The following is a 25,285-nucleotide window of genomic DNA, read 5'->3' as shown; positions in this document are numbered from 1 at the left end:
CAATCTCCAAAGCTATTCAATAGTTTTGGGAATCGACTATCTATTGATTGAACAGAGAATTTCAATTATTTTAAGCGGAGGATATTACTTTATATAAAAAATTGTCCGCTTTTTGGGGTGCACAATGTATACCTGGGAATTCAAAACATTAGGTCGAGATTTCGAAAAACGTACTTTCAGTGCCAGAACATTTTACCAACCAATAAGAACGTACTCTGACAATCCCAAGTGAAAATATCAACTCGGAAGGCTAGAAAAGAGATTTTAAAGTTGACAGGGTGACTCCTAAGTCCCTTAGCAACCGTTTTTTTAATGTTTGTTCCAAGAAATTCTCATTGAATTCTTTTAAGATATTATTTTCTAAAGGAGACGCGTCTCTCGTGCTGGCAAGGCAGAAAATACGCGCGCGGCACAGGAGAAAAGAAAATTATCTTTGTTCGAAAAACTAGTTCGATTTTCTCATAATTTCAAGAAGATACTTTCGAATATTACAATAAAGTTAAATTCGTAAAAAAGATTTTAAAGTTGTAATGTAATTATTCCCCACTAAGTCTAATAAATAAATTCAAAAAAAGTTAGTAAAAATCTAACAAATGTTTAAAAAGAATGTTATTGGCAGAAATTCAGTAGACTACCTGCTATCTCTGCTTACAGTTGATCCTTTTGAATGTAAGCCAAAATGCTAAAAAAGAGTTTGAAAAACAGAATATAAACTAATGATAAAACTACCAGAAAAAAAAATTGAAAAGATTAAGTCCACGAAGAATATTTTTACAAAACGTGCTGATATACTAAATTAAATCCTGACAAAATAATTTTCATTGTGAAAGAGAGGTCAATCAATTTCAATAGGCAATTTACACATCCAGTTTGATGCAAATTTCAAGAAAGTTGAACTGCAGTCAACTTCCTAACAATTAATACAACAAAAAATGTGACGTAATTGCCATATAAATATGTTGACCTTCCAAATTAATAGGACAGAAAATTATGTACAATTAATTATTCTAATAAAAATTCAAAAAACTAAATACTACATTTTTTTAAAGATTTTTTAAAAATAATCTAATCTACTAAAGTAAAGACGACACTACCATTAAATCCAAAAGTTGGTCTCAAGCCATTAATCAACCTCCAATCGATTCATCTTAAACAGAAGATACGGGAGATCAATTTGTCTATCAATGACGTCATACAATGCGCTCATTCCAAAAAAGTTGAGCTGCAGTCAACTTTATCTTCACCAGCCCACTGTACCGCGTCATCTTACAAAACTGATGTCCCGCATTTCAAAGGTTGAAGTATTTTGATCCCAGCTACGCAATATAAAATTGAATATGCTACTATGTTAAAAATATGAACGCGAATATTCTGCTTTATTCTGTATTCATATTGATTCTTTCTTTATGAGTTCATACCAAAATAAATCGCCTGTTCATCGACCTTCCATGGAAAAGTTTTTGAGTAGATTGGTACTCAAGTTAAAAACATGTGGTTGTTTTAATTCGACAAGTTAATACCAGTTCACAGCTGGGAATTTGTATCATTTTGGTTCTTCAATCTTAAAAGCAACCAAGATATCTGCCACTCAGTCCTTAAAGTATCACGAGAACAAATCCTTCTCTTCCACATCAACAACACACTACTGTGTTCATCAAACTAATTGTTTCAAAATATTTTCAGCAAGTTGTTGTTTCAACGATACCAGATAGCTCTTAAAATCTTGATCATCTTCTTCTACTATCGTTGTCTCAAGAAGTTTTAACTGCTTCGTCAACTCTGAAATATATTTTTCATTTTTGAGTTCTTTGACACATGATTGGACAGAAACGACGAGAGCTTGAATGACTTTCTCTTTCGAATCATAATCTTCACTTTGAAGCATTGGAACAAGTAGATGACACCAACCAGCTTCTTTGAGAGATTTGAATAATGGAGACCTGAATGAAAAATGGGAAAAGATTGTCAACAAATATAGCTCCCTACCAAACCTTAGCCGCGGCCTCTCTTTGAATACTTTAGGCGCGTACAAACTTTCACGAGGTCGAAAAATCAGGACGAAAATTTGATATTTATTACGATTTCGAGATTTTATAGATTTCCAATTTTTTTGAAATTTTTTCGCGAGCATAAACTTTCGCGAATTGCCCTGTTAAGAATTTTCAAAGACATTTACTTTCGTGAAAAAGGCCAAAATTTGCAAAAATCACGAAAGTTTAGAAGGGCCGTCCTATGAAATGCTAAAAGGTAGCAGTCAACATTCAAAATATTCAACAACAAGATAATCAAAAGAAATGGTTTTTCCAGCCCCCTGTATGGATATAAAATGGTATGGCAAAATCAAAAGAAAAAGAACAACTTACTGTTCTCCTGGTTTTATCTTTCCAGCTTGAATCAACTTCTGCATAATTTCATTTTGTTCAACAATGAGATCATACATCATGGTCACAGCTTTCACCTTCAAGGCATTTGATTCAGATTCTTTGATAATACGAAGAACTGAACCTAAACCTCCATATTTGACAAACTCATTTTGAATTTGATGATTGCCACGAATGACAGCTGATACTGCATATAATCCTTTCTTCTGAGTCAACTTTTCTTTTGCTAAGTCCAACATTCGAATTAAGAATTTCAGGCCTCCGTGTTTGAAGATTGCATCTTGAACCTCTTTGTTGCTGAAAAATAGAAGAATACCAAATAAAGTCAATTCACTCTATTCTTTCTGTAGTTTGAACTAAAATATTGGTCCCCTCAGCTGGAAATTTCCTTCCACTTAACCTTTCTCTGATTCGAAGAAGAATCAGAATCGTTCCTTGAAGATCGAATTAGAGAGAGTCAACTATATCTCAAAATGGAGGGAGGAGGAAACAATGGCTGTTGATCATAGAATAAAGTTTAAAATTGCCTGTTTAATACGAGCCAATGAACACAAAATTTTATTTCCATGTTTACCTTTGTGCAGCACCACCAATAACATTAGCAGCTTTTTCTTGTAAAATTTCACTCGAGTCATTCAACAAATGAATAACTTCTTTCAATCCACCAATCTTATCTAAATCACGTCCATTATCAATTTGATGCACGTAATCTTCAAGAGTATCGAGTGAAACAGATTTTTCTTTATCGGTTGCTTTTTCATCTTTTAGTTGGTGGACGATATCTTGCATGATTTGAACATCCGATTTGATATTCCAGCCCATGTTCTTTTCAAGATCTTTCTTAATCTCATCCATTGAACGAAACTTTTTGGCTTCGGTTTTTGGCTCATCTGAAATAAAAAACCATCATAAAATAATTGTTATGTTTTAAAATAAGGAAAAGTGATATCTGTGACAGGAAATCATTTTGCATGTATAAGTTTGTAAGTTTTCATTATTGGAATCAAAATACATCTTGATTTCAATGATTTCTGAAAAAAATCAATAAAATTTGTAATATTGTACCAGGACTTACCTTTTTCCTCACCAAAACTCTCTTGCAGCATATCCTTTGCATCATCAGACCAAGTGACATGCTCTATATCCTTTGTACCAATCTTGTCTTTGAAATCGTGAAGAACTTGTTTCAAGTGTGATTTCTTGTAATGTATCTTTTCATTTGAAAATGTATCATCTGGTAATTCATCAGCAAGAATAATTTTTGGTCCTTTCTTTTTCTTTTTTATCTCTTCAGTAGATTTACTGCTGGAATCTGACACATGGAATTGTTCTCCTTTTGTCACAGACTTTTGCTCGCTACTTTCAGAATCCATCAACTTAGCTTCTTTGACACCTGTTTGAAAGTTCATCCGAACATGGAGTCCTGCAGGTATGGCTTGCCCTCTTTTGATTACTTGCCATTCATGGGTTGGTATGAAACGCTCAGAATTGATACCATCCTTGATTGGCATCTCATCTGGGATGCCATCAACAACACCTTCACTGATGTCTGATACAACAATGTCATTTTCCCCATATGAAACTAAAAGATTAAGAAAAGAAAGTCAATTTTGGTGACTGACCAAAACTGAAAAAGAAGTTATTATCATTATTAATTGTCAACGAAACTGCTTTTATCTTTTATTTATAATATTTTTATTGGGAAAAAAGTTTTCAAACAAGATCAGTTAAGGTTGAAAAACTCTTTATTTGGAATAAAATTCATAAAGCAGAAAAACTTACAATGATGAAATGCAACAGCAACAACTAAGGTCCAAACAAAACACCAAGATAACGTTAAGTACTGCATCCTTAAACAATATTTCAGTTTTGAAATTACTCTGCCAAATAAAAGGAAAGTATTTTATTACATATAGAATTTTTATAAGGTTTTCCCTCCCTTAAAAAGCTGATGAAATTCAAGATAAGAGTCAAGATAATTATAGGCCTTTTTCCATGAAAAACAACATATATAATTTTCATTTGAGAGCAACATAAAGCCACTTCAAGATTCGCAATAGCTTATCTACTGATTTTTGGTGGTGTTGTGTTATGGGCCCTTAACATCTGACATCTGACGAATGGCTTAGAAAGCTCTCTATTATGAGCTCTTTTCATTCTCAGGTTTTTATTCATTGTATATAGTGTTTTAAAAAGTGAAAGTGAAAGTTAAGGTGGTGGTTAAGTTAAGACTCAAAGAATGGAAAGAAATTATGGCTTTCAGAAAGCATAGTGAAACTCCCTTTGGGCTAGTTATAGACTTTTTAATAAAATTCTCTAACTGTCTTTCTTTGATTTTCTAATTTTTTCCTTTAGAGATGAAACAATTATTTTATAGAAACTCTTTTTTATTCAAATTCAAGCTCATAACATGCTATCGCGATGCTAATGACTTTATAACCACGTTACTTAAACTTACCGTGAGTGGTCCTAAATCCGACAGCCCTGCCTAAATCCGATGGGTCTTTCAAAGATACAAACTAAAATAAAAACGAACCATTCGCTGTGACGCAATGAAGATACCAAAGTTTCAACTAAACTGAGAGATTTGATACACTGAACCAATTGAACCATATATAACAATAATTGCTTCTTATACAAAACATAGTTTTTTATTACAAAATTATTAATATTTTAAACACGAGCAACGGATTCAGAATAATAGAGGTAATTATTTTTACAACTCACACTTTTTCAATCACAATAATTGACATATTGACATTATAGTCATCTTGTTAGATGTTTTCTTTCGCGAGAGTTCTTGCAATAGTTTATTGTTCAACTTGGAGAGGGAATGTTGTTTGTAAACATAGAATTTTTTTTCATAGCAGTTATTTGGGGGGGTCGGATTTAGGCAGGGCTGTCGGATTTAGGACCACTCACGGTATCCATTTATCCGGATGCATTACAAAGGGTATTTTCACTTTCATTTTCTACCCATTGTATTAGCAAAATTGCGTAGTCAGAAAATAACCCCATGCAGCAATAGGCCTTTTCGCTTTATTGCAGTGGCCAAATTGCTGTGGTGAGATTCCAAAGGAAAATATGCAAAACCTATGCAAAAAGATAGTACTAATATCAAACTTACATGCATAATTGGCATTATATTATATAAAGTGTAAAAAAAAAGAAAGATCAATTTTGCCTCTCCCACTGATTTCAAGATCTGTGTTTTGAAAATTTGGTGTGTGTACTTCATTTAGTGGAATTTTTTAATGGCATCATAACAGAAAATGCTAATAACTTTAAGAACAGATTTCAAAAAGATTTTTAATGTTTAGCAATTTCTTTATAAATTATGAAGTTAAAACCTATTATCGTATTCTTTGTCAGCATTTACAAACTTTGTGTAAACTTATGTTTTCCATATTTTCTAACTAAATTTGAACCATACCTTTTTCGTTTCTGTATTTTTGCATATGATTCAAAATATGGCAGATTGAAAAGCGAAAGTCTATTAAAAACTTTTTGCATCAATGTTGTGTCATTGCTTCAATGTGAGAGTTTTTAATTATTCAACATGACATCGTGATTAGCAAAAGGTCTATTGCAAGGATATCTCTGCTAACAAAGAGGTCATTTTGTGTCAACTGACAGAAACCAGCATCAGGAGATAAAAAAACACAAAAATGTCCTCCTAGTTATTCAAAAGACTGTCGCCTTCACCAAAACATCTATAAAAAGCTAAAAAGAAAAAGGTCCGGGTGTCAAGAAGAATTTTTGTAGCTAGCTTCTTATGTATCAGTTTTGGCTGGCGTACCGTGAAGTCGGGTAACTTGCATTATAGACCTTTTCAAAAAATTTCGCCCTTAGGATTTTGCCTGGGGAAAATAGAAATGTCCCAAAAAAGGGATGTTCCACCAGTGGGATTTTAGGGGAATTTTTCCTGAGGCATAACCATTCTATAGAGAAGGTCTGGAGAAAGTTTCAGCTAGATCATATTGTTTTCCCGTAAATTATGCTAAATGACCCCACTATTTCTGCATATGTTTTGCATACTTTCTAAGGGAATTTCACCACGGCAATTCGGCCACCATAATTTTTGCATACAATTCAATATGGCAGATGGAAAGGCGAAAAGGTCTATTAGTGGAGGCTAACATGCAAGCCCTCAAATGACTGACCAATCAAAGCAGCAAAATTTCAAAACAAATAAACTACGAACGCAGCTTCGCTCGCAGCTCTACTCTTCCATTTTTGTTTTGATTTAACTTTGTATTTTATTTAAGGACCAGACAGGTCATTCATTTGAGGGCTCTATGCATCATGTTAGCAGCCTCCACTGATGCAAGTTCCCCGACTTCACAGTAATTTTATCAATAGACCTTTTTTCAAAGAGGCCACCCTGTTGAATAATTATGTACCTAGTCCAGCAGAAAAACAATGATAAAACCACGCATAATTATTTTAATATGCATGATACAGTAATATGCATGGCTCTAATATTGTTTTTATGGCTGGACTACATAATTATTCAACAGGACGTCCTCTTTGAAAAAAGGTCTATACAATATACTTTTCAGCACCAGACAAAAACACCGGACGGTCTGGTATCAACAAGGTTCATACTAAAACTGAAAATCAAAAATACTGTAGTGCAAATCTTATCCACAACATCGCAGGCAAAAAATACTAAAATGCCACTACAACCACCGCCGCCGCGCCGGCACAAAAGCAAATCAAAACTTTGTGCTTATGCATATGTTTACATGAATGATTAAAAAACCAAAATCTCAGACCTAAACATTGGAATAATCAAACTAAAAATACATATTTTCTGTTCCAAATATTCTCACAAACAGTAAAATTCTTCCTGTTTAAAATCGATAAAATCGAAAGTGATCCCACAGATGACAGATAGCAGACAAAAGTACTAAAATTTGTAAAGTTTCTTTCAATCCACATCTTCGGCTACCATTTATAAATAATGACGTCGATGACGTTATTCGAAATCCAAAATCAACACTGGTTTTTTTCTGAGTGGCTCGAAATTGCATCATAAAGCTTTTCCCTTTACTTGAAATTACTAAGTGAATACTGATTGGTTACTACCAAGATTTGATAGTTTTGGATTTTTGATCTATATGTTTTGCCATGTCAACTAAAATTTAGTTGACATGGCAAAACATAAAAAATTATGAAAAGACTGTGAGCCCGATGGCGACCTACTTTCCCGCAAAATTTTATTCGGCATGATGTACGCGCATTTTTTTTGCGCGCGCAATGGATTGTCATCACGGGAAAGGGCGTAAATGCAGAAAATGAGCATTTTGTTTTTAATGTTCAGATTGTTTCAGCCTTTGCCCTAACTAATATTTGGCATATGAAACAGATCTGTTTAGTTCTCCAATGCCATAATATTGAACTCACGCAGTTTAAAAATCACAAACCAGAGCCACTTTTGAGAAGAAACATTCGAATTTCATGTTAGGTTAGCGAGTTTATGTATTTTCATTTTAAGGTGAAGTTTCTGAAAGCGATTTTATGTATGTCACCTACTATTGATTTGTCTAGATCCTGGGTCAAAAAAGCGGGTTGTTTCAAATCTTGTCAGTCATTTCCTTCATCTTCAGTTTTGATACCGTCCACACGTTGATCGAGATCACCAGGATCTATCGATCTATAGACAGAACAGAAACCCGTAACCGTCTCTGTTGAAGATACACAAATTTACTATTACGGCTGTGCGATCCTCTTCAACCCCTTGCTATCTATTATCAACTCTCTATTTTCAACGTGAATGTGAAAAAAGTTTCAATAGTACAGCTTTATTTATCAACACTTTATTTTCAATATATTGTTAAAAAGATAAAAACTTTCGAAGAATTATAAAAAAAACAGCTTCAAAGGAAATTCGTTAAAAGTTACTATCCAGGTGATCAAACTTTTCTAAAATTTTGTGTTGACATTTTAAAGGTCTCTAAATTTTATCATATTCCATCTAGAACGTGAAGTATGATGAGCTATTTAGAAATGAAAATACTAAATGCTATAATGTGCGATCGTCCGTGTTGCCTCTTTCTAATTTACCGTTCATATGAAAATCACCATGACCTTTCAATCATTTATCATCCATCATTCTGTAAGATCATCAACGATTCATCTTGATAGCTAATATACACGTTTTTTTTTTTTCATTAGAACCCAGTTTATAAGAACATTTAGGCTGAAATTCGTCGAAAAATTAAGAACATCGTAAGAACATGCCCAGCCTCAGTTTGGAAAAAAATGACAAGAAACTACAATTTTTCTTCTTTTCAAGCAGTTTTAACCCAACTTAGGCATGGATTTTCTAAAATCGATAGTCAAATATTGTCCAAATTGTACCAATTTTATATGCTCTTTATTTTGCATGATATTGTCGATTTAGAGTAGTCTGAAAAATTAAGAACGCATTTAAGAACATTTAAGGCTGAAAATTGCTAAAAAAATAAGCACATCCAGGCTCAGCCAAATTTTAAGTGTTCTAATAAAAAAAAAAACGTGTACATCACCAAATCATATCTTTGTTTTAGAAAGACGAAAACATGAAATAATTATCCTAATAATCTTCCCTCCCTCCCATTTTTCTTCAAACAAATCCACATCTAATGACTAGCCACGTGGCATCGCATTTGTCTAATTTGCTTTGAGCTTGAGCAATGGATTTCAAATAGGAACATTTTGTAAAATAAATTGATTATCGGTTATATTTGCACATCTTATTATCTTCTATTTGGACGTCGCAAATATATTTTTTCAAGAAAACCAACCTCGCCGTTAAAATAAAAACGCGTGTGAAAATTTTTCTTTTCTCAAATAAGGGGTTGAATATTTTGAAAACTGACTTTTTCATTTTCCCCGTTTCTGATATTTGTCCGGTATACAGTATTTGATTACTGTAGGGGTGTGGCACGTTTGACTAAATAACACGGTGTCAAATAATCCCATTTCTAAACATTGGATAACCCCCGAAACATCGATGTCGAACTCTAAACCAAGATTAAATCTATTGAATCTATTTGTGTCACTTTCCTTTCTTCTTTGTACACTACAAAAAATACTTTAAAATATCCCACTCTCTATGCACACATCAAACGATATATAAAGCATTAAAGCTAAAGGAAAAAGAACGCAATAATAAATTATACATCTTCACTAATTGCTTTGGTCGAAAGGTTGTATGACCGCCAAACCGACGCCTTTTGACCAGCACTGTCTAATTAATTTAATGAGCTTTTCATCAACGAATCAATTTGATTGTAAGAAAAAATAACAACAGAGTTTATTTATATTCATTTGTCGGAGAATCCTTTGTGATCCATCCAGATTGATCTATTAGAATGAAAATTATTAGAATCGCTGCTGGTTCCGGTTATTGCTCTCTTCATAAATTATTCAAATGCAATCATAGCGACATTCTATAGCTTCCATCCCTTCTAATCAAAAGTTTTCCAAAAATAAACCGTAAAATTCAGTATAACCTTTTTGATACAGTATTTGGTGGGGTATAGTCTCAATAGTTTGATGTTCTTTAACTCGAATTTCATTAGCACCGTGAAAGGGGCTCCCCGAGCGGTTTGCGTGAATGCGTGAATGGACATTTTCGGTAGCGTGAATGCGTGAAAATTACAAAAAAAAGCATGAATACGTGAATGCGTGAATTAAATGGGCTATTTTGTGCGTGATTACGTGAATTTTCCCTTCTTCCACCGATTATGTGCAGTTTTCCCGAATTTCCAATGTTTCCCCGATTTTCTGAAAATCGGGTTATTTATTGCGTGAAACTTGAGGAAAATGCGTGAATTTCGAAAAAAAATTGCATGATTGCGTCAATTGAGGCTCCACTGGGGGTAGGACCTCGTGAAAATACTCTTAGAAATAGCTATATTCGAACCATCACAATTTGAACATTTTTAATGACAATGTCAGGCTGAGCCTGTTAAACGATAACCGCGCTTTTTTATCGCGTTTTAACAAAGTGTAACTGACTTCCCTTTGTGGAAAGATACTGGCTAACCAAATACCTCTACAACTAAAAAGTTTCAGCAACTCAAACAATTGCTTTCTGTTCCTGGCACAATAAACCAATGGCATCTCAGACCTCCACAGACCCACTGTAATTACAAATAAAATAAAGTCTTTCTCGATGAGATAGTGCTCAGAAACTTCATACCCGTGGTAAATATAATACACCTAATCCTGAAGCTTGACTCCCTGTTGGATTGTAAGTCTATGAAATTTGAAAACTCCTCAGATAACCCTTATTCGAAATAAGCAACTGAATATAGATTTTAATCTCCATCCATATTGACTCTCCCATTCATCCACAATGTCTGGAAGACTCTCACTAGTGAGATATGGTGATGGCTTACTAACACATAACATTAGTACAGGTTTTATTCCTAAAAGTAGCTTTGGATTCTACTTGTCCCAAGTCCAGTAATTTATCCTCTACATCAAGTACGATATGAACAAACACATAAAGAGTTCAAATAAGTTCCTTCAAATTATACCAGAAACTTCTCTACTCAAATTCAATTTAGCGAAAAAGGAATGATTAAAAATCAGTTAACCATCCTCCTTCCTTGTTGTACCACCTCCTAGCATGGCCATAAAAAAACCAAAGAAATGCAAGAAAAAGCAAGAAAAAAATGCGTCTTTGTTTTCGGTAAATGGCATCGTAACCGGATGTCTCTCTTCTCTTTCCGGGCATTAAAAGATTCTTTAATGAGCTCTCTTTAATTGCGACTCGAAAGTAATGGATGATTGATAAAGATCCCTGGCTATCATTGTTTTTAATTTTAAATCTTGGATAAGTAGAGCAAATCATATTCTTAATCTGAATAAAAAATGTGTCCCGACCACGTTCGTGAAAGAATCATCGGACATAAGTATTTTATCTTCCTCAGACATTAACAAGACACTCATCAACACAACTCTTCTCACAGGCCCACTGAGACACCTTCCCACTGGAAAAATTGTTGAAAATATAGTCCCCAATGGAAAATTATACTTTACTTTTTGTCTCCGCTGAAAATAATCAAATAAGAAAATCCTCATACTACGAAATATTGTGCTATTTTTTCCATCCCCACTGAATTTTCTGGCAATAGAATTCAAATCTCAAGCCATAAAATATGGGGAATTTCAATCCCCCATGAGTTTTGGCCCGTTATTTTTACCCCCACTGGCTGAAAAATTCCTACACCCTGCAGTTTCGACCAGGTAACTCAAGGATGGTGAAAGTGCTGATCAAATCGGATTAACAGATGTTCAATCAGGATCTAAACAAATTAAAAGTAACATACATGAATTGGAGGCTACTGTTCAAGAGGCACTGGAATAACACCCCTGTGTCACAGACCAGGTGGAACCCCTGTCTAATTGAAAAAATTGGCCAAAATTCCATTCTCCTTCCAAAAATACCTTACAGTTTCAGCCCCACTGGGAAATCGCCTTTGTTTTATCCCATTTGAAATTCAATGGAAAATACTGGAAATTACTGGAATGTACTCCACAACTATCTCCACTGAATATTTTGATCTAGGAACAATATAATCTCAATTGAGGTTTTGTTGAAAATTTTCATCCCTACTATGGGAAAAAGTCCCACCATGGCCCAGACTACACCATGGCTACGAGGTCAGTTGAGTATGGTGCTTTAAACTTAAAATGTGATTGCATAAAAGCCTCCATACTTAATTCTGAAACAAAAACAACGACATCCATTCATTTCAAATGCACCACGTAAAAAAGCAAAGGGTCAAATGATAGAAAACATTTAATAATTTTAATTGTTTCTACGTGAACAAGAAATTGACTGTCAAGCTTTAAATCACATCTATGTGGTCTGTTAGTAATGAGTTACGGTAGTAATTAAGCTGGAATGATCGGTCTGACGTTACTTTTCTGTTAATGGTTTCTTTTAAAGAAAATTTTCAAGTCTTTACTTTGGTGTGACCCTTCATGGTGTGACATATGTATAAAGTCTGAGCAGAGGAAGTTATGCAAAGCTGCTGACATGAATTACAAACTTATATGCAGATGGATATTTTTCCATGTCAGAGGTTGAGTTTTCAAAGAACATATCATATCAACCTCTGACGACCAATTATAGAAATTTTATCACGCATGCGTCACTCTAATCACTGTAGAAAGAATGATGAAGAGCTTCTACATGATTCCCAAATGTATAACAGTAATTACTAAACCATTGTAAAAATTCCTATTGAAATCTCAATGGGGATAGAAATTCTATTGTTCCAAGGTTAAAAAGCCGAGTGAGTGAGGAGTAGTGAAGAGTGAAGAGTAGTGAAAAAACGAAGAAAAAAAAACGAAAAAAAATGAGTCGCAGTGGGATGGTTTTGTAGTGCAACTTTTAAACATTGAATTTCGAGTGGGATGAAATCAAAGTACAAAGTCAATTTCCCAGTGGGGCTGAAATTGGATTGACGTCCAAGATCTTGGATTATCGTCATGGTTACTTTTCTCTGCATTGATTGCGCGATGAATAGAATCTCGATTGGTCGGCACAGCGTCGATACCATATGATTTCGGCCTGCGCTTTTCACGGCACTTGTCTCAGTGACAGGTGAGAATTCTTATCTTCAGCAAGCGAACGTAAATTGAAAGAGATGAATGCCAATACTTATGAAAAAGCATCTTTCTTAGTATGAAGATTCAAAAATATACTTTTCAATGCTTAGACGTCCCAGTGGAGAATAAAAGAGGATTCGTAGTAGCTTTCCGAGTAGCGTAGATAGACTGTGACATAAATATCTGCTCTCCTACACAAATTTTGCGACACGCCTGTCTACGCTACAATTCAGGACGAAATTTTACGGTATATATCTCAATGCTTTGGGTTTTCTAGTTATGAGGGCTCCCAGAGTATTGTAATATCCGGGTTTTGCGGCTTAAAAGCCAAGAACTCTTATCTTGCCTAAATCTGAAGCGTCAACAAAAAAGTCAACGAAATACCCTGAGTATCAGAGGTTAAGTTTTCAAAGAATATATTAACCTCTGAAGACCAATAATAGAAATTTTATCGTGCATGTGTCAATCCAATCACTGTAGAAAGAATCAAAGATGAAGAGCAAATATTACCTTATCAATGTCTAGCAGACTGTATCAGTATGCAGTTTACTATTTACGAATTCCCCAGAAACCTCCAAGTGTAATTGAAGTGAGTTTCTTTCGAAAGAAATTTTTTACATGATCCCCAAATGTATAACAGTAATTACTAAACTATTAATTATGGAAATGTCACTTTTAATTGAATCGAAATAATAGACAGGTTTTATGTTATGATTCTCTATCACTGACTCTTTTTAAAAAGCATTGATGATAATTTTTAGTTGTGTTTTCAACTACGGGAATGAAAATATCAGCTTTGAACTTAATCCAAGATCTTGGATGGTCGTTATGGGAACTTTTGTCTTCGTTGATTGCGCGATGAATAGAATCTCGATTCGTCGGCACAGCGTCAATATATGATTTTGACCTGTGCTTTTCACGGTATCAACGAAATTAATCGATTACCGGATACTTTTTCATCAGATACTAAAAGATCTTATTCACACGATCTTTCCCCTTTTTTATTACCGTACTTGATATTAGTGAGGGGATCAATAAATATAAACTGTAATCAATTTTAGAATTTTGATAAAAAAGGATTATTTTTCTGCACGGCGAGTAATACTCTATTTTTAATGATCCTCAATATGACGAAATACTGAATTGGATTCAAAATTTAATATTAATATTTTGTTTGCAATTTCTTATTGTTCAAAAAAGTTAAATTTATCGAGGATTTTCTTACAAAATTCATGAGCATTTTGTGCAGACCGAAGAAATCTGATTCACTAAAGCCCCAAACACATTAGCAATGACAACTTTCAAGGCTTATTTCCTCGTTTTTAGCATTTTTTAAAGTTTGGGCGAGAAACTCATTTTTATTATACACACCCGGTATTAATATTTCAATTTGGGTGGGGTTTATAGACTTCCAGGTTATATTCTGAGTCCTATTAGAACATTCTTGAACTTTTGAATCTTCAGAAGTCTCATGTTAAAACTCAGAGTTAAAAATCTATTCCAAATCGTTTGTGGCTATAAGATTTCGTGGGAATTCCACTTTTTCTCAAATATTATCGATATTGTAGATTCTTCATTTCATTTTATTTTTAACATCGAGACATTATGAGACATTTAGATTAACAGGTTGTCTAGAGGTTGAACTTGTTAGCGGTCAAAACTAGCTAGAATTTTTCTTTCAAGTGTGAACGTACCGTAAAGATAACTTAAAGTCGAGCTGAATTTATGAATGGAATTTTAAATAAAATATTTATTCCACATTTGAATACAAAGTTTTGAAAACTTTTTCCTGAATCAGGCATTATGTATTATGGCGAGTGAAAGAGCGAAGGCTAAATACCATATGATACATTGACAAGATGATATGCATAATAAATAAATCTGAAAAATCTTTTTTCTCCGTGCGGAAAAACTTTTTCCCAATGAATCAACGATGAAAAGTTGATATACAGACTTCTTTGAGTTTTCAAAATAACGCGAAAATAAAGTTTTAAAGTTGAAAAAAGAAAGAAATCAAAAATATTTTCGTCAATTGGTGGTAGCATCTCAGGGAGATTTTAATTGATGTTTTGAGGGTTTTAATGGAAAATTTTTCGGTGGTTTGAGAATATAAACTGAGATCAAGAAAAGAGGAAACGATAATTTTAACGTATTTTAACGTACGGTAAAGTATTTTAGCGTATAACACGTCAGAAAGTTCGCAAAAAGTGCCGCAACGTTCTTTGAATCTTTCAAAATATTAATGAAAGAACTCTTTTGCATTTTATACTTACAGATATTGAAAATTTGCGTAAAAGTTGAGGGAATTTGTTCACTATTATAGACATTTAGATTTTGTTATCACAGATTTGGTTGGTCGCAAATTTACTATATTCCTACCCTGGGAAAACGCCATGACGAGTAAGGAGACTTGACCAGCATTGAAGAGGTTTCATGGTGACGAAGTATCAGTATGGGTACACAATATCGCGAAGAATCAATACAAATTGTACTAAACAGTACAGTAGATGAGGAAAATGTCGAAGCTCATGATGAGTTTGAAGATGATCATAGTGCTTCCATTGAAGGTAAGAGCCTGCTCTCCCGCCGAACGTTATGTTATTTGAAAAGTATGAGCTGATTATTTACCCGGGGTACTAGGGCAAGATGGGTTACAGGGATGCTCCGCTGGTCAGGGTACCTTTTTCAACCTCCACGAGTCGCCCAGGTAGGGTCGCAAAACACCAAAATAGAAAAATCAGTCCCTCGTAGGGTGCCTATTTTTGGAAAATTTGGTGAAAAAGTAGAAAATTTGAGAAAATTTTGGAATTTCAGTCCCATTCAGGGTCACTTTTTTCGCAAATTTCGAGTCCCACGTAGGGTTCATTTTTCGAACCTCAGCGGAGCACCCCCGTTGATCGACAAGGGTAGTACCCCCCCCGGGATTATTTACTCTATCCTAGATTTATTAAGTGAATGTAAAAGCTAATGTATATTTGTGTCAAAAATTAAAAGTGAACATTAAAAATACAGTAGTGCGTGTGACGTTTCGACGGTTGTCTTTATCAACTAGATTTTTTAAGTTATTTCATAGGATTTGCGTATCTTATTTTAGCTACCGTTAGTTCCTGAATACTGAAAATTTCTAATTTCCACCCAGCCAAAACTTGACCAAAACCTGTTCTTGTTGCCGCTTTACAACGAATAAAAAAACAAGACTCTGGCGGTTATGAAAGTTACTCGACTTGGGTGGCCAGTACCAAATTTGTCCACGCATTTTTATACAGCAGAACAATTATTCTTGTCATAACACCCCCAAAAAAATAGCAAAAGGATCCTGGAAATACGTCAGGAATATATTTGATCATTAATGAAAATAAGCTATCTATCTATGTATCATCATCTACGGTATTTTCTACTTAATTTACATGAAAAAAAAAACACAAAAAATTGCCACCGATAAATCGATAGAATTGGTGCCTCATTAATTTTGTGCTTTACCGACACCAAAATTTATATTACACGTCAGCCTGCCAGCCTAGGGTGGGTTTCATCGTCTTTTTCAGTATCGCACTACTTTAATCGTAGAAATTTTAGCGAGAGTAATTTTAGCGTATATTAGCGAGTCAGGAAAATCTTGATTTATTTTAGCGAATCACGATTTCAAAAAATTTCGCGTGGATAAATTTTAGCGAATACTTGTCTCAGAAAATTTCGCGTGGATTAATTTTAGCGAATCGCCATTTCCAAATAACTTTTTGAGATGTATTTTGGTGAAAGTTCGAGATATAACGGAGGTTCGAGATAAGCGTGTGTTTTTAAGCCTACATTTTCTTCCAGAACTCTAGGGACCGACAAAAATAAATATCTTTATTAGTTTTCGCAAAAATCGTAAAAAAAAAGAAGAAAAAAACTGGATTTATTTTAGCGAATTGCGTTTTGGAAAAATTTAGCGCGGATAAATTTTAGCGATCTGTCGATTCGGCGTGTTTTAGCGAGATTAATTTTAGCAAAAATAGGGAAAACTCGCTAAAACGCTAAAATTAGTCTCGCTAAAATTTCTACGATTAAAGTATCACACTAGATTATGCTATAATCTAAGACAAATCACTAACTAAAAAATATGCCCGAAAGCCGAAGAAAATTTGCAAACGGAGTCTCTTGCCGAAAAGAATTTACAGTCGGTAGAGTTTGTCAGTCTTGTCGTTTCTTCGAAATTCCCCCGCCGATTTCTTACCGTGTACCACCATAACGGCTTTAGACTCTGTGCATATTCCCGCCTTTACTACTATCCCTGTAACAGACGATAACATCGTCTTTGCCGTTTGCGAGTTTTTGTCGGCTTTGGGCTTATTTCTGTGATTCGTCTTAGACTATAGCATAATCTATAATCATATGGTCGAAATATATTGAGAATTCAGGTTATTTTAACGCTTTTCAAGATTTAAAGTTCCGGCGAGAAAGTCGATTTTGGGCTATCTCTTTAACCTAATCAAATATCTAAATTTGGGAGGAGTTGGCAGTCTTCCAGGCTATAATCTGAGCCCTATTGGACTATTTTGAATATTTAAATCCTCAGATCCTAAGCTCCTAAGTACTAAGTCTAGCGTTAAAACTCAGAGTTAAAACTCTACCCTTCGAACCTACTTTAGAGAGCACATTTACAAATCGATTGTGTTTCAAAACTTCCTGGGAAATTTACCTTTTTCTCAAATATTATGACCTTGATTTGTACGTCTCTACGGCAGTGCAGTCTACGGTCACACAACAAACCACTCCATACCATATAGATTTTTACGGCGCTAAAATAGTGAGGTTAAGTATACCGGGATAATCACGACGACGGACGAAAAATATAATAGGCTAGTGGAAATACGAAATTTGATTGGTTGAAACTCACTAGCCTGTTAAATTTTCGTTCGTCGTCGTGATACCGGGATAATCACGACGACGGACGAAAAATATAATAGGCTAGTGGAAATACGAAATTTGATTGGTTGAAACTCACTAGCCTGTTAAATTTTCGTTCGTCGTCGTGATGTTACCGATTTACTTAACCTCACTAATATCAGTCAAGTACTATTGCAAACTAGGAGAAATGCGTGTATTTCGCTTAAATAGGATGATTTATCCTAAATAAGATAAAATCGATAGCTTAGTTAGGAGAAATAGCAGAAAAAGTTGATTTTCTGAACAACTACAGAGATCCGCGTCTTTTTAACTCTCTAAATCAATTATACTCATAAAGAAGATCATGTTAGGCCAAATGTCAGCTTCTTATCAGCGCGGAGTGAAAAAATATAAAACATTTATCCTATTTTGGATAAAATATACAAATTAGGAGAAATAATGCTTTTGTTACACGCTTTGCCGTATGAAAAATATGAGCGTGAATCAAAAGTGTCGAAGGACGAGAAAGTGTTCATTCTCCTTGACACAAACCACACAAACGTAAATTGCGCAAATGTGTCTACTACAACAATAGGATAAGTTTATTTATATCTAAGTTTCTATTTCTTCAAAACATCGTTACGAGCAAAGTTTTTACTAAGAGAGTTTGATGCATAAAATCTGAAGTTTGTCAAAAGTTGAATAACTTCTGAACGCACGCTGACTGATGGATCAGACTTCACAAGCATACTATACTAGCTCCAAATTCCTTAAATTTATGCAAAGCTTGACGCGGATCTCTGAATTTGTTCAGAAAATCAACTTTTTCTGCTATTTCTCCTAACTAAGCTATCGATTATATCTTATTTAGGATAAATCATCCTATTTAAGCGAAATACACGCATTTCTCCTAGTTTGCAATAGTACTTGACTGAATATCACAGATTTGAGATTCCGCACCTCTATCGAAAGTCTGAATATGGTGCGATGTAAACAAACAGGACACCACGAGTTTCAGAAAAAAAAAAAAAAACTTGGAGGAAGGACGCATATCATTTCGTCATCAAAAAAAGATCTTGAACATGGAGTGTTGTTATTTTTAAGAGTCATTTTAAACTGTCAAAGACTTCTTGATGCTTAAATTACGATGAATCTATAAATATAAATTACTGTATAATATTGAGAGGACCAGGGCTGCACTGCACTTCAGTTGAGAGGAAAAAATGGACAGTGCATGTTCAGTATATTTTTCTTCATCATCCATTTCTCGTACACCATCTCCTGAAGAATCAACAGGTGAAGAAGAAGACTGGTTCCCTGATTTTGGTTTGGATGATTCAGGTATAAGTAATTCTATTGCCTACCAGCAGGAAAAACCACTTTTATTCATACAATATCAGTTAGGGAAACCATCCAGGATCCTGCCATTCTATAAACCAGCAAAAACTAAATGACACTTGTAAACTTAAGTTTCTTACCATTTCCCATTGAAAACAACCAAAAACATTGCTACTTCCCAAAGCCGGAGACCAAAACAAATCATCTTCCAAGATTATGGCGCCCTTTTGGATCTATTGTTAAGACCATCTAAAATGGTGGAAAGAGTTGCGGAAAGACAGAGGCGCCCGCTGCTTCCATGGGTGGTAACGCCAAAACGCCCAATATGATCTTCCAACAGAAGGCGAGTTAGTTGCCGCGCGAGTTACGTCATGCACTCCACCGCAGTGCACAACAAAGTGTGTTTCAATGAGTATCATTAATTATAAGAATATCTTATGTGCTTACCTTCAGTAAACTTTGAGTGCTTCATTGAAAATGAAGAAGGTAAGAAGATAAAAAATGCGCTGGATAATTTTCATTGTAACAGTTTGGTCAATCATCGCTGAAAGTTTGAAAAAGTTTTTCCGACGCAAAAAAAAATTTCAGCCAATTAAAAGCACAGTGTGCTTATACTTACTATGTTTGCTACATCGTCTAGGCTAAAAAAAGTGCGAAGAGACACGAACGCCGTTTTTTAACGAGTGATGTTATGATTTTTTTGATTGCGGCCGCGTACAGGAACTCGCCAAATGTTCCTAACTGAATATGGTGGCACAGCCGCCTGACAGCAAAAATAACGTCGAAGTGGAGAATTTGAGTTTGATAAAACTGTCAGACGGTGTCAATCAAACAAGTTTGAACAAAAATTGCAATTAAAACAATCAAATGTGATCGAATGATTGTTATTTGATTGTCAAAAGCAATCGAACTACTGATTCCTTGGATTCAATTGTGTTTGATTGCGTGCGAAAAATAAAAATAAAGAAATAATGAATTAATATTACATACTAAAACGCCCCTGTCTTTCACTCTCGTCTAATTTCCAATCTCGGAACGTGCAAAACGCCCTTCCGCCCCAATATCCACCCAATCATCTTAAATTCACTTTAATTGTCCTTTTGACTTTCAAAAAATATATTTAAAAACTATGAATTAATAATATAAATTACAAAAAACAAAAACTTTGATACTTCATTAGTGAAATATTCATTAAATTCCTAGTTTCAATTTTCAGTGGGCGTTTTTCTAGCGCTTTGTTTATCGCGCAACTTTGGCGTCACACAAACTTTCTCAGCCGCTTGTAATAATTATGCATTGCCAAATTTGGTTCTCCATTGTCAAGTCAGGATCGAGGTGACGTCACCTAAGCATAAAAAAGAAAGGATTTCGTCAGTTTTATGCATATATTAATTTGCTAGATATTCTATTCGCTGCGCAAGCGCACTTTTCATAGACTAGTCGGAGTACCTTTTTTTACTCGCAGGATTGATGTTAACTTTTCATCTTCATTATTTTTAAAATGAAGCACAACCGAAAAAAAACGCAACTTCATAATGTTGCATATTTCCAGTGAGTAAACGATTCTGACAATTAACAAAATTGGCAATGATGATTTTTTTTTGGTCAGGCAAATGTCTCTTATTGGGGCTCTAGTCTTGACCCCTAAGCCTACGCAAGATTGAAGCGTTTGGGTAAACGAGACAAAACTCGAAAAAAGCTGGTGTTTTGAAGTGCTTCCGTGCAATCAAAATATCGCTCTTTGTGACGCACTGTTTAGAGCTTTAGTGTGGGCGGCCGCCAATATGCCACGAAAATAAGATAAGATTGAGCGCATAAGTACCGTGCCGTACCGTCAACTGCTCTAACTTGGGACGATTTGTCATATCTTGGGACGGTTGATTTCTGGACTGTATTAATTCACTTACTGTTTAAATCTCTTTAACAACAAGTTTGTTTTGATACTTCAACCAAGTTTATCAATCAAAATTTCACCATCTTATAATCACAACCAAATGTATTTTTTAAAGCATTTTAAAAGTACACCGTAACTTGGTCTAATGTTGACATCCCTTGTCTAAATTCGACACCCATTTCTAGAGCTGAAAATAATAGAAAGGTTGAAACTATTTTTCTTTGCTTAGTGGTAAGAGAGGAAAAATTCTTTTTCAATCACCGATTCCAACTTTCATATTATTCCTATCTCTAAAGAATGGTGTCGAAATTAGAAGACGGATGTCGAGATTAGACCAACTTACTGTACATGATTTGAAGAAGTAATTAACAATTTAATCACACTCACGCTGCTCACATCTTGACGCCATTTTTTTGTGTTGTTTTCTCTGGAGACTTTTTTCCAGTGTGCGTGATTGGTTGACATTTCAAAGTTACCAAGTGTCGATAACAGATCTCACAAGAAAGAATGGATTTTTTTATATCTGTGTTGTTTGGGCGCTCGCGCGAATGCACCGATTGCATTTACACGTTACTTGTCGTTAAGATTTGTTCCTTTTGCGGCGTGAAAGCCTACCTGGTGAGATTAGCGTACTCACTTTATTTGCTATCTATGATTTGCGATATGTTAATTAAATGACTTTGGAGGTTCGGTGAAATGGTGGCTGAATTGCCGTCCCATATTTGGTCAGATAGTCCCAAGTTAGAGCAGTTTACGGTACGAGTGTAAATATAATTGAATCAATCCAATGTAATTGAAGCAAACAGCTGAGGTAATATTCAAATATACAATTGAACTTGAAAAAGACACGTAAAGTGGTCAAAATACCGTAAAGAAAAAAATGTGGTATGTTTTATTTTGATTTCGTTGCACATCACAAGGCTTTTATGTTTCACACACAAATATACAATTGTGTAGCCTTGTTCAACACACGTCTAGCTTGAAAACCTGGCAATGGAAAGCCATTTGCTAGATTGGATATTTTTAATATTTATGATGGCATTGGTGATTTGTTAAAATATCTTGAGAAAGCAATTATTTTACGCTTAATTACTTTTGAGAATTCTCTATAGCATGTCTAAAGACTTAAGGATGCTTTAAAGATGAAAAGACAAACATCTTTAAACAAAAAAGTTTATAATTGTGTTACTCCAATGTTATTAGAAAGGGTGTCTAGGTGTTACCTGTCTCAAACGCCAACAGTATAACAGAAATGAATCCAAGCAAAATTCTTTCTTTTTTTCATCCAAATAATAGACTTCAAAGATATTTTATTTTCCTATCTTTGGAATCTTTGAAATACTGTGCTATGATACGTTCTTTGGTTATTTATTCAGCTTTAGCCCAATATTGAAAATTGATTCCGATTGGATTACAAAGTCAAAAATGTATGTTTTCTGTAAATTGTTTTTGAAGGCATATAAACTGGTTGGTACACATACTATGGCTTGTTTTTACTTTCATTAGGGTTAGGAGGGTTAATATTCATCACCTATAAACAATTAATTTTTCTTGTCTGCAATTTGTCTTCAAGTAAGTCATATCATGTCTCTCAACTTCATGAATTGGAGACCGAAAATTCGAATGTTAAAAGTCATGGGAAGTAACTTTGATTGACTTGGGTATCAAGCTGAAAACTTCTGGGAAAGGAAATTACCAGTCATGCCCTTACAAGTCCAAAAATTTACATTTTGATATACCAAGTGAATGAAAGTGTAAACCCATGCTTTCAAAACTTTTCAAGCCCACCAAGGAAAGGGATTTTCCACATCATGCAGAACAAAACTTAAAAGTCAATGTGAGTTTAAGATAGACTGTATTTTGTTTTGTAAGTGAAGAATGAGCCAAAAACTTCTGAAGACACACAATTGGCTTTGGAATTTACCGACTTTGTTTGCAACAAAGCATCTTTTAAATATTAAGAGGTCAAAACCTTGGCTACCTTTCAGCTCCCCTTCAAGCTTCTTTTTTTAGTTTTCATGACCTCATACGAACAAGATAGGCCCAAAAATGTACATAAGAGGCTACAGATCCCACAAAAAGATTTCTCTACTCATTATTTTTTCAATTGTGATTATTTTCAAACAGTGATTTCCACCTCTTTTCAATCTCAAATATAAAACAGAAAAATGCTACTTCAAATTGAAAACTTGTATTATCTTATAGTATAGGAAGCACTACTTGAAAAAAAAGCTTAGTCGTTTTCATTCCACACATAAGCTTTATTTTACAAGAACAGTTCTACCTTCTACCCTGCCTAAAATCTAAAGTAAAAGTCTAGTTAGAGATAGGAGCGCCAATAATTAACAAAAATCAGGCAAAAATTGAAAAATTACTTCTTACTTATAGCCACTTATTCTTTCAAATTTCAGGTGCAAAGATCCTCTCAGCCAGCATGAGCAGTGGAAGACTGTCGTCTAGGATACCTCAACCACAATTCAGTCGTAGAGCATCTGCGTCAGCCATCATGGAGTCTTCAACAAGGATTGAATCTACAACCCTTGATAGACTTAATGCATCATTTGATGCTGCTGTGAAGCAACAAGAATCAAGTGGACGATCAGATGCACCCACAGCTGCTGGCACCAAACAAAGGAGGAATAGCCTACAACGTAATCATAGCATGTATGAACGGAAAAGTACTTTAAGACAACCAGTACCTGTTGTTGAAAAGATTGAAGATCATCCCAAAGATACTTCAAAGTTACCTAAGAAATCTGGCCTTAATCCTATGCGTAAGTTTTATCAGAATGAAATTTACAATGTTTTTGCTAAAAGGGCCCGACAAATATTGATTGTTAACCATACCTTTGAACTAAAGTTAAAAGTTATTGCTCCGCTAAGGCAGAGGAGCAGGAAGAAGACGAAACCTGATTTTCCTGACTTTCCTAATTTTCAATCGGGAAGTAAAAAACTTTAAAATGTCTTAATTAAATGTTAATTAAATGACATTAGACACCAGAAAATTATTTTTTGTAAAACATTAATGATTTGGTATATTTTGTATAAGGAAATTCATGACTTTTTACTGAAATTCTTTTGTAACTTTTATTCCCAGTGGTAAAGAGGCACAAATCATTCAGTGCTGGTGAAAGACCCAAAGTCAACAAACGTTCACCAGTGTCCAATACCCTGCCAGTCATCGAACCAGCTGTACAGCAAGACACTCTATCTGTTGCTCCTCCTTCAAAGAAAAGCATCAACTTGAAACGTAGAGGGACTTTTCATACTTTGGATATTGCAAAGAAAGAAGGAATTATGAGTCGAAGACCAGGGACTAAAGTCACTACTGTAAATGGTAAGAATAGTCTATTGTTCATTGTTTACATTACTGAATTTTGAACTCCAAAATAATTTCGGACCATAAAACATAATAATGACAATGCAAACAAGTCAAACAAAATCAAAACAACTGCACAAAAACATTAATTGAAATTAGAATCTGGTTAACATCGTGATATTCTGCAATCTGCGTCGCCATAGCCTGAGTGATAGGTAGTTCCTGCCGTCAGCGCTTCAAGTTCCTTGTTATACAAGCTAATCATCTTCCACCATACAATGAAAATTTTCTTTAAAGAAGAAGCTCACTGAATTTACAACTTGATAGCAGTTGATTCTTGCTAATCTTATCAAGACAAATCGTTCTTCAATATCATTTTAAACAGTTTTGAAACAAGTTTCAAGTTCAGACCTTTTTGTGAAAATTTAATGGGAACATTTTATTGTCTCAACTCTATGTTTATCTTCTCATATACTGAGCTCTTTTATTAAAATCCAATAAAAAGAAAAACCCCATAAACTAACAAGCTGTTACATATTTCTTCCTTTCGCTCTTTGCTTTTGTTTTTTTATTCTTCCATTTTTTTTCCTGACTGCAATTTTTCACACTTATTTTGATTTTAAATTTTCATGAGTCTGAAGAGTAAGAGAAATATTATTATACTTATTGAAGAAAGATAACGTCGAGACTTTCTAGTGTTTGGTGAGAATGCTGTACTGTTTTCTGTAACAAGTTGTGTGAAGACTTGCTTGATGATGTAAAATGACGGTTGAAAGTTTCACAGGTATCTCTATTTCTTCTTTTCGTTATTCTTTGTTTTTAAAATATAGCTGAAAATGATTGAATTCTTTGATACATCTTTAGTAA

The 25,285-nt window shown here is 34.4% G+C and overlaps 2 protein-coding genes across 6 annotated transcripts in view; one reads left to right on the top strand and one right to left on the bottom strand.

The window, feature by feature from the left end:
- Window positions 1-410: 410 nt before the first annotated feature.
- Window positions 411-4,265, bottom strand: LOC136823516 (nucleotide exchange factor SIL1-like). The gene is made up of 5 exons (XM_067079706.1): window positions 4,164-4,265; window positions 3,457-3,963; window positions 2,956-3,271; window positions 2,364-2,678; window positions 411-1,940 (listed from the first exon to the last, which is right to left on the bottom strand). The coding sequence occupies exons 1-5, from the start codon at window positions 4,228-4,230 to the stop codon at window positions 1,655-1,657; spliced, it is 1,491 nt and encodes a 496-aa protein (XP_066935807.1). The 5' UTR covers window positions 4,231-4,265; the 3' UTR covers window positions 411-1,654.
- Window positions 4,266-14,919: 10,654 nt separating this feature from the next.
- Window positions 14,920-25,285, top strand: part of LOC136823369 (uncharacterized) — a 40,282-nt gene continuing 29,916 nt past the window's right edge. For 3 of the 5 annotated variants that reach the window (XM_067079604.1, XM_067079544.1, XM_067079607.1), the window contains exons 1-3: window positions 18,872-19,208; window positions 23,511-23,873; window positions 24,197-24,436. In XM_067079604.1, coding sequence (XP_066935705.1) covers window positions 19,091-19,208; window positions 23,511-23,873; window positions 24,197-24,436 — 721 coding nt within the window. In that variant the 5' untranslated portion in view covers window positions 18,872-19,090. Of the gene's footprint in view, window positions 15,158-15,344; window positions 15,566-18,871; window positions 19,209-23,510; window positions 23,874-24,196; window positions 24,437-25,105; window positions 25,203-25,285 lie in introns of those variants that run through there. The other 2 variants (XM_067079553.1, XM_067079577.1) reach the window with 2 other exon arrangements.

The sequence above is a fragment of the Clytia hemisphaerica genome, unplaced genomic scaffold (assembly GCF_902728285.1).
Source record: "Clytia hemisphaerica strain Z4C2 unplaced genomic scaffold, Clytia hemisphaerica genome assembly, whole genome shotgun sequence".
NCBI lineage: Eukaryota > Metazoa > Cnidaria > Hydrozoa > Leptothecata > Clytiidae > Clytia > Clytia hemisphaerica.
The sequence above is the reverse complement of the archived record's forward strand: the minus strand, read 5'-3'. Positions and strand labels throughout refer to the sequence as shown.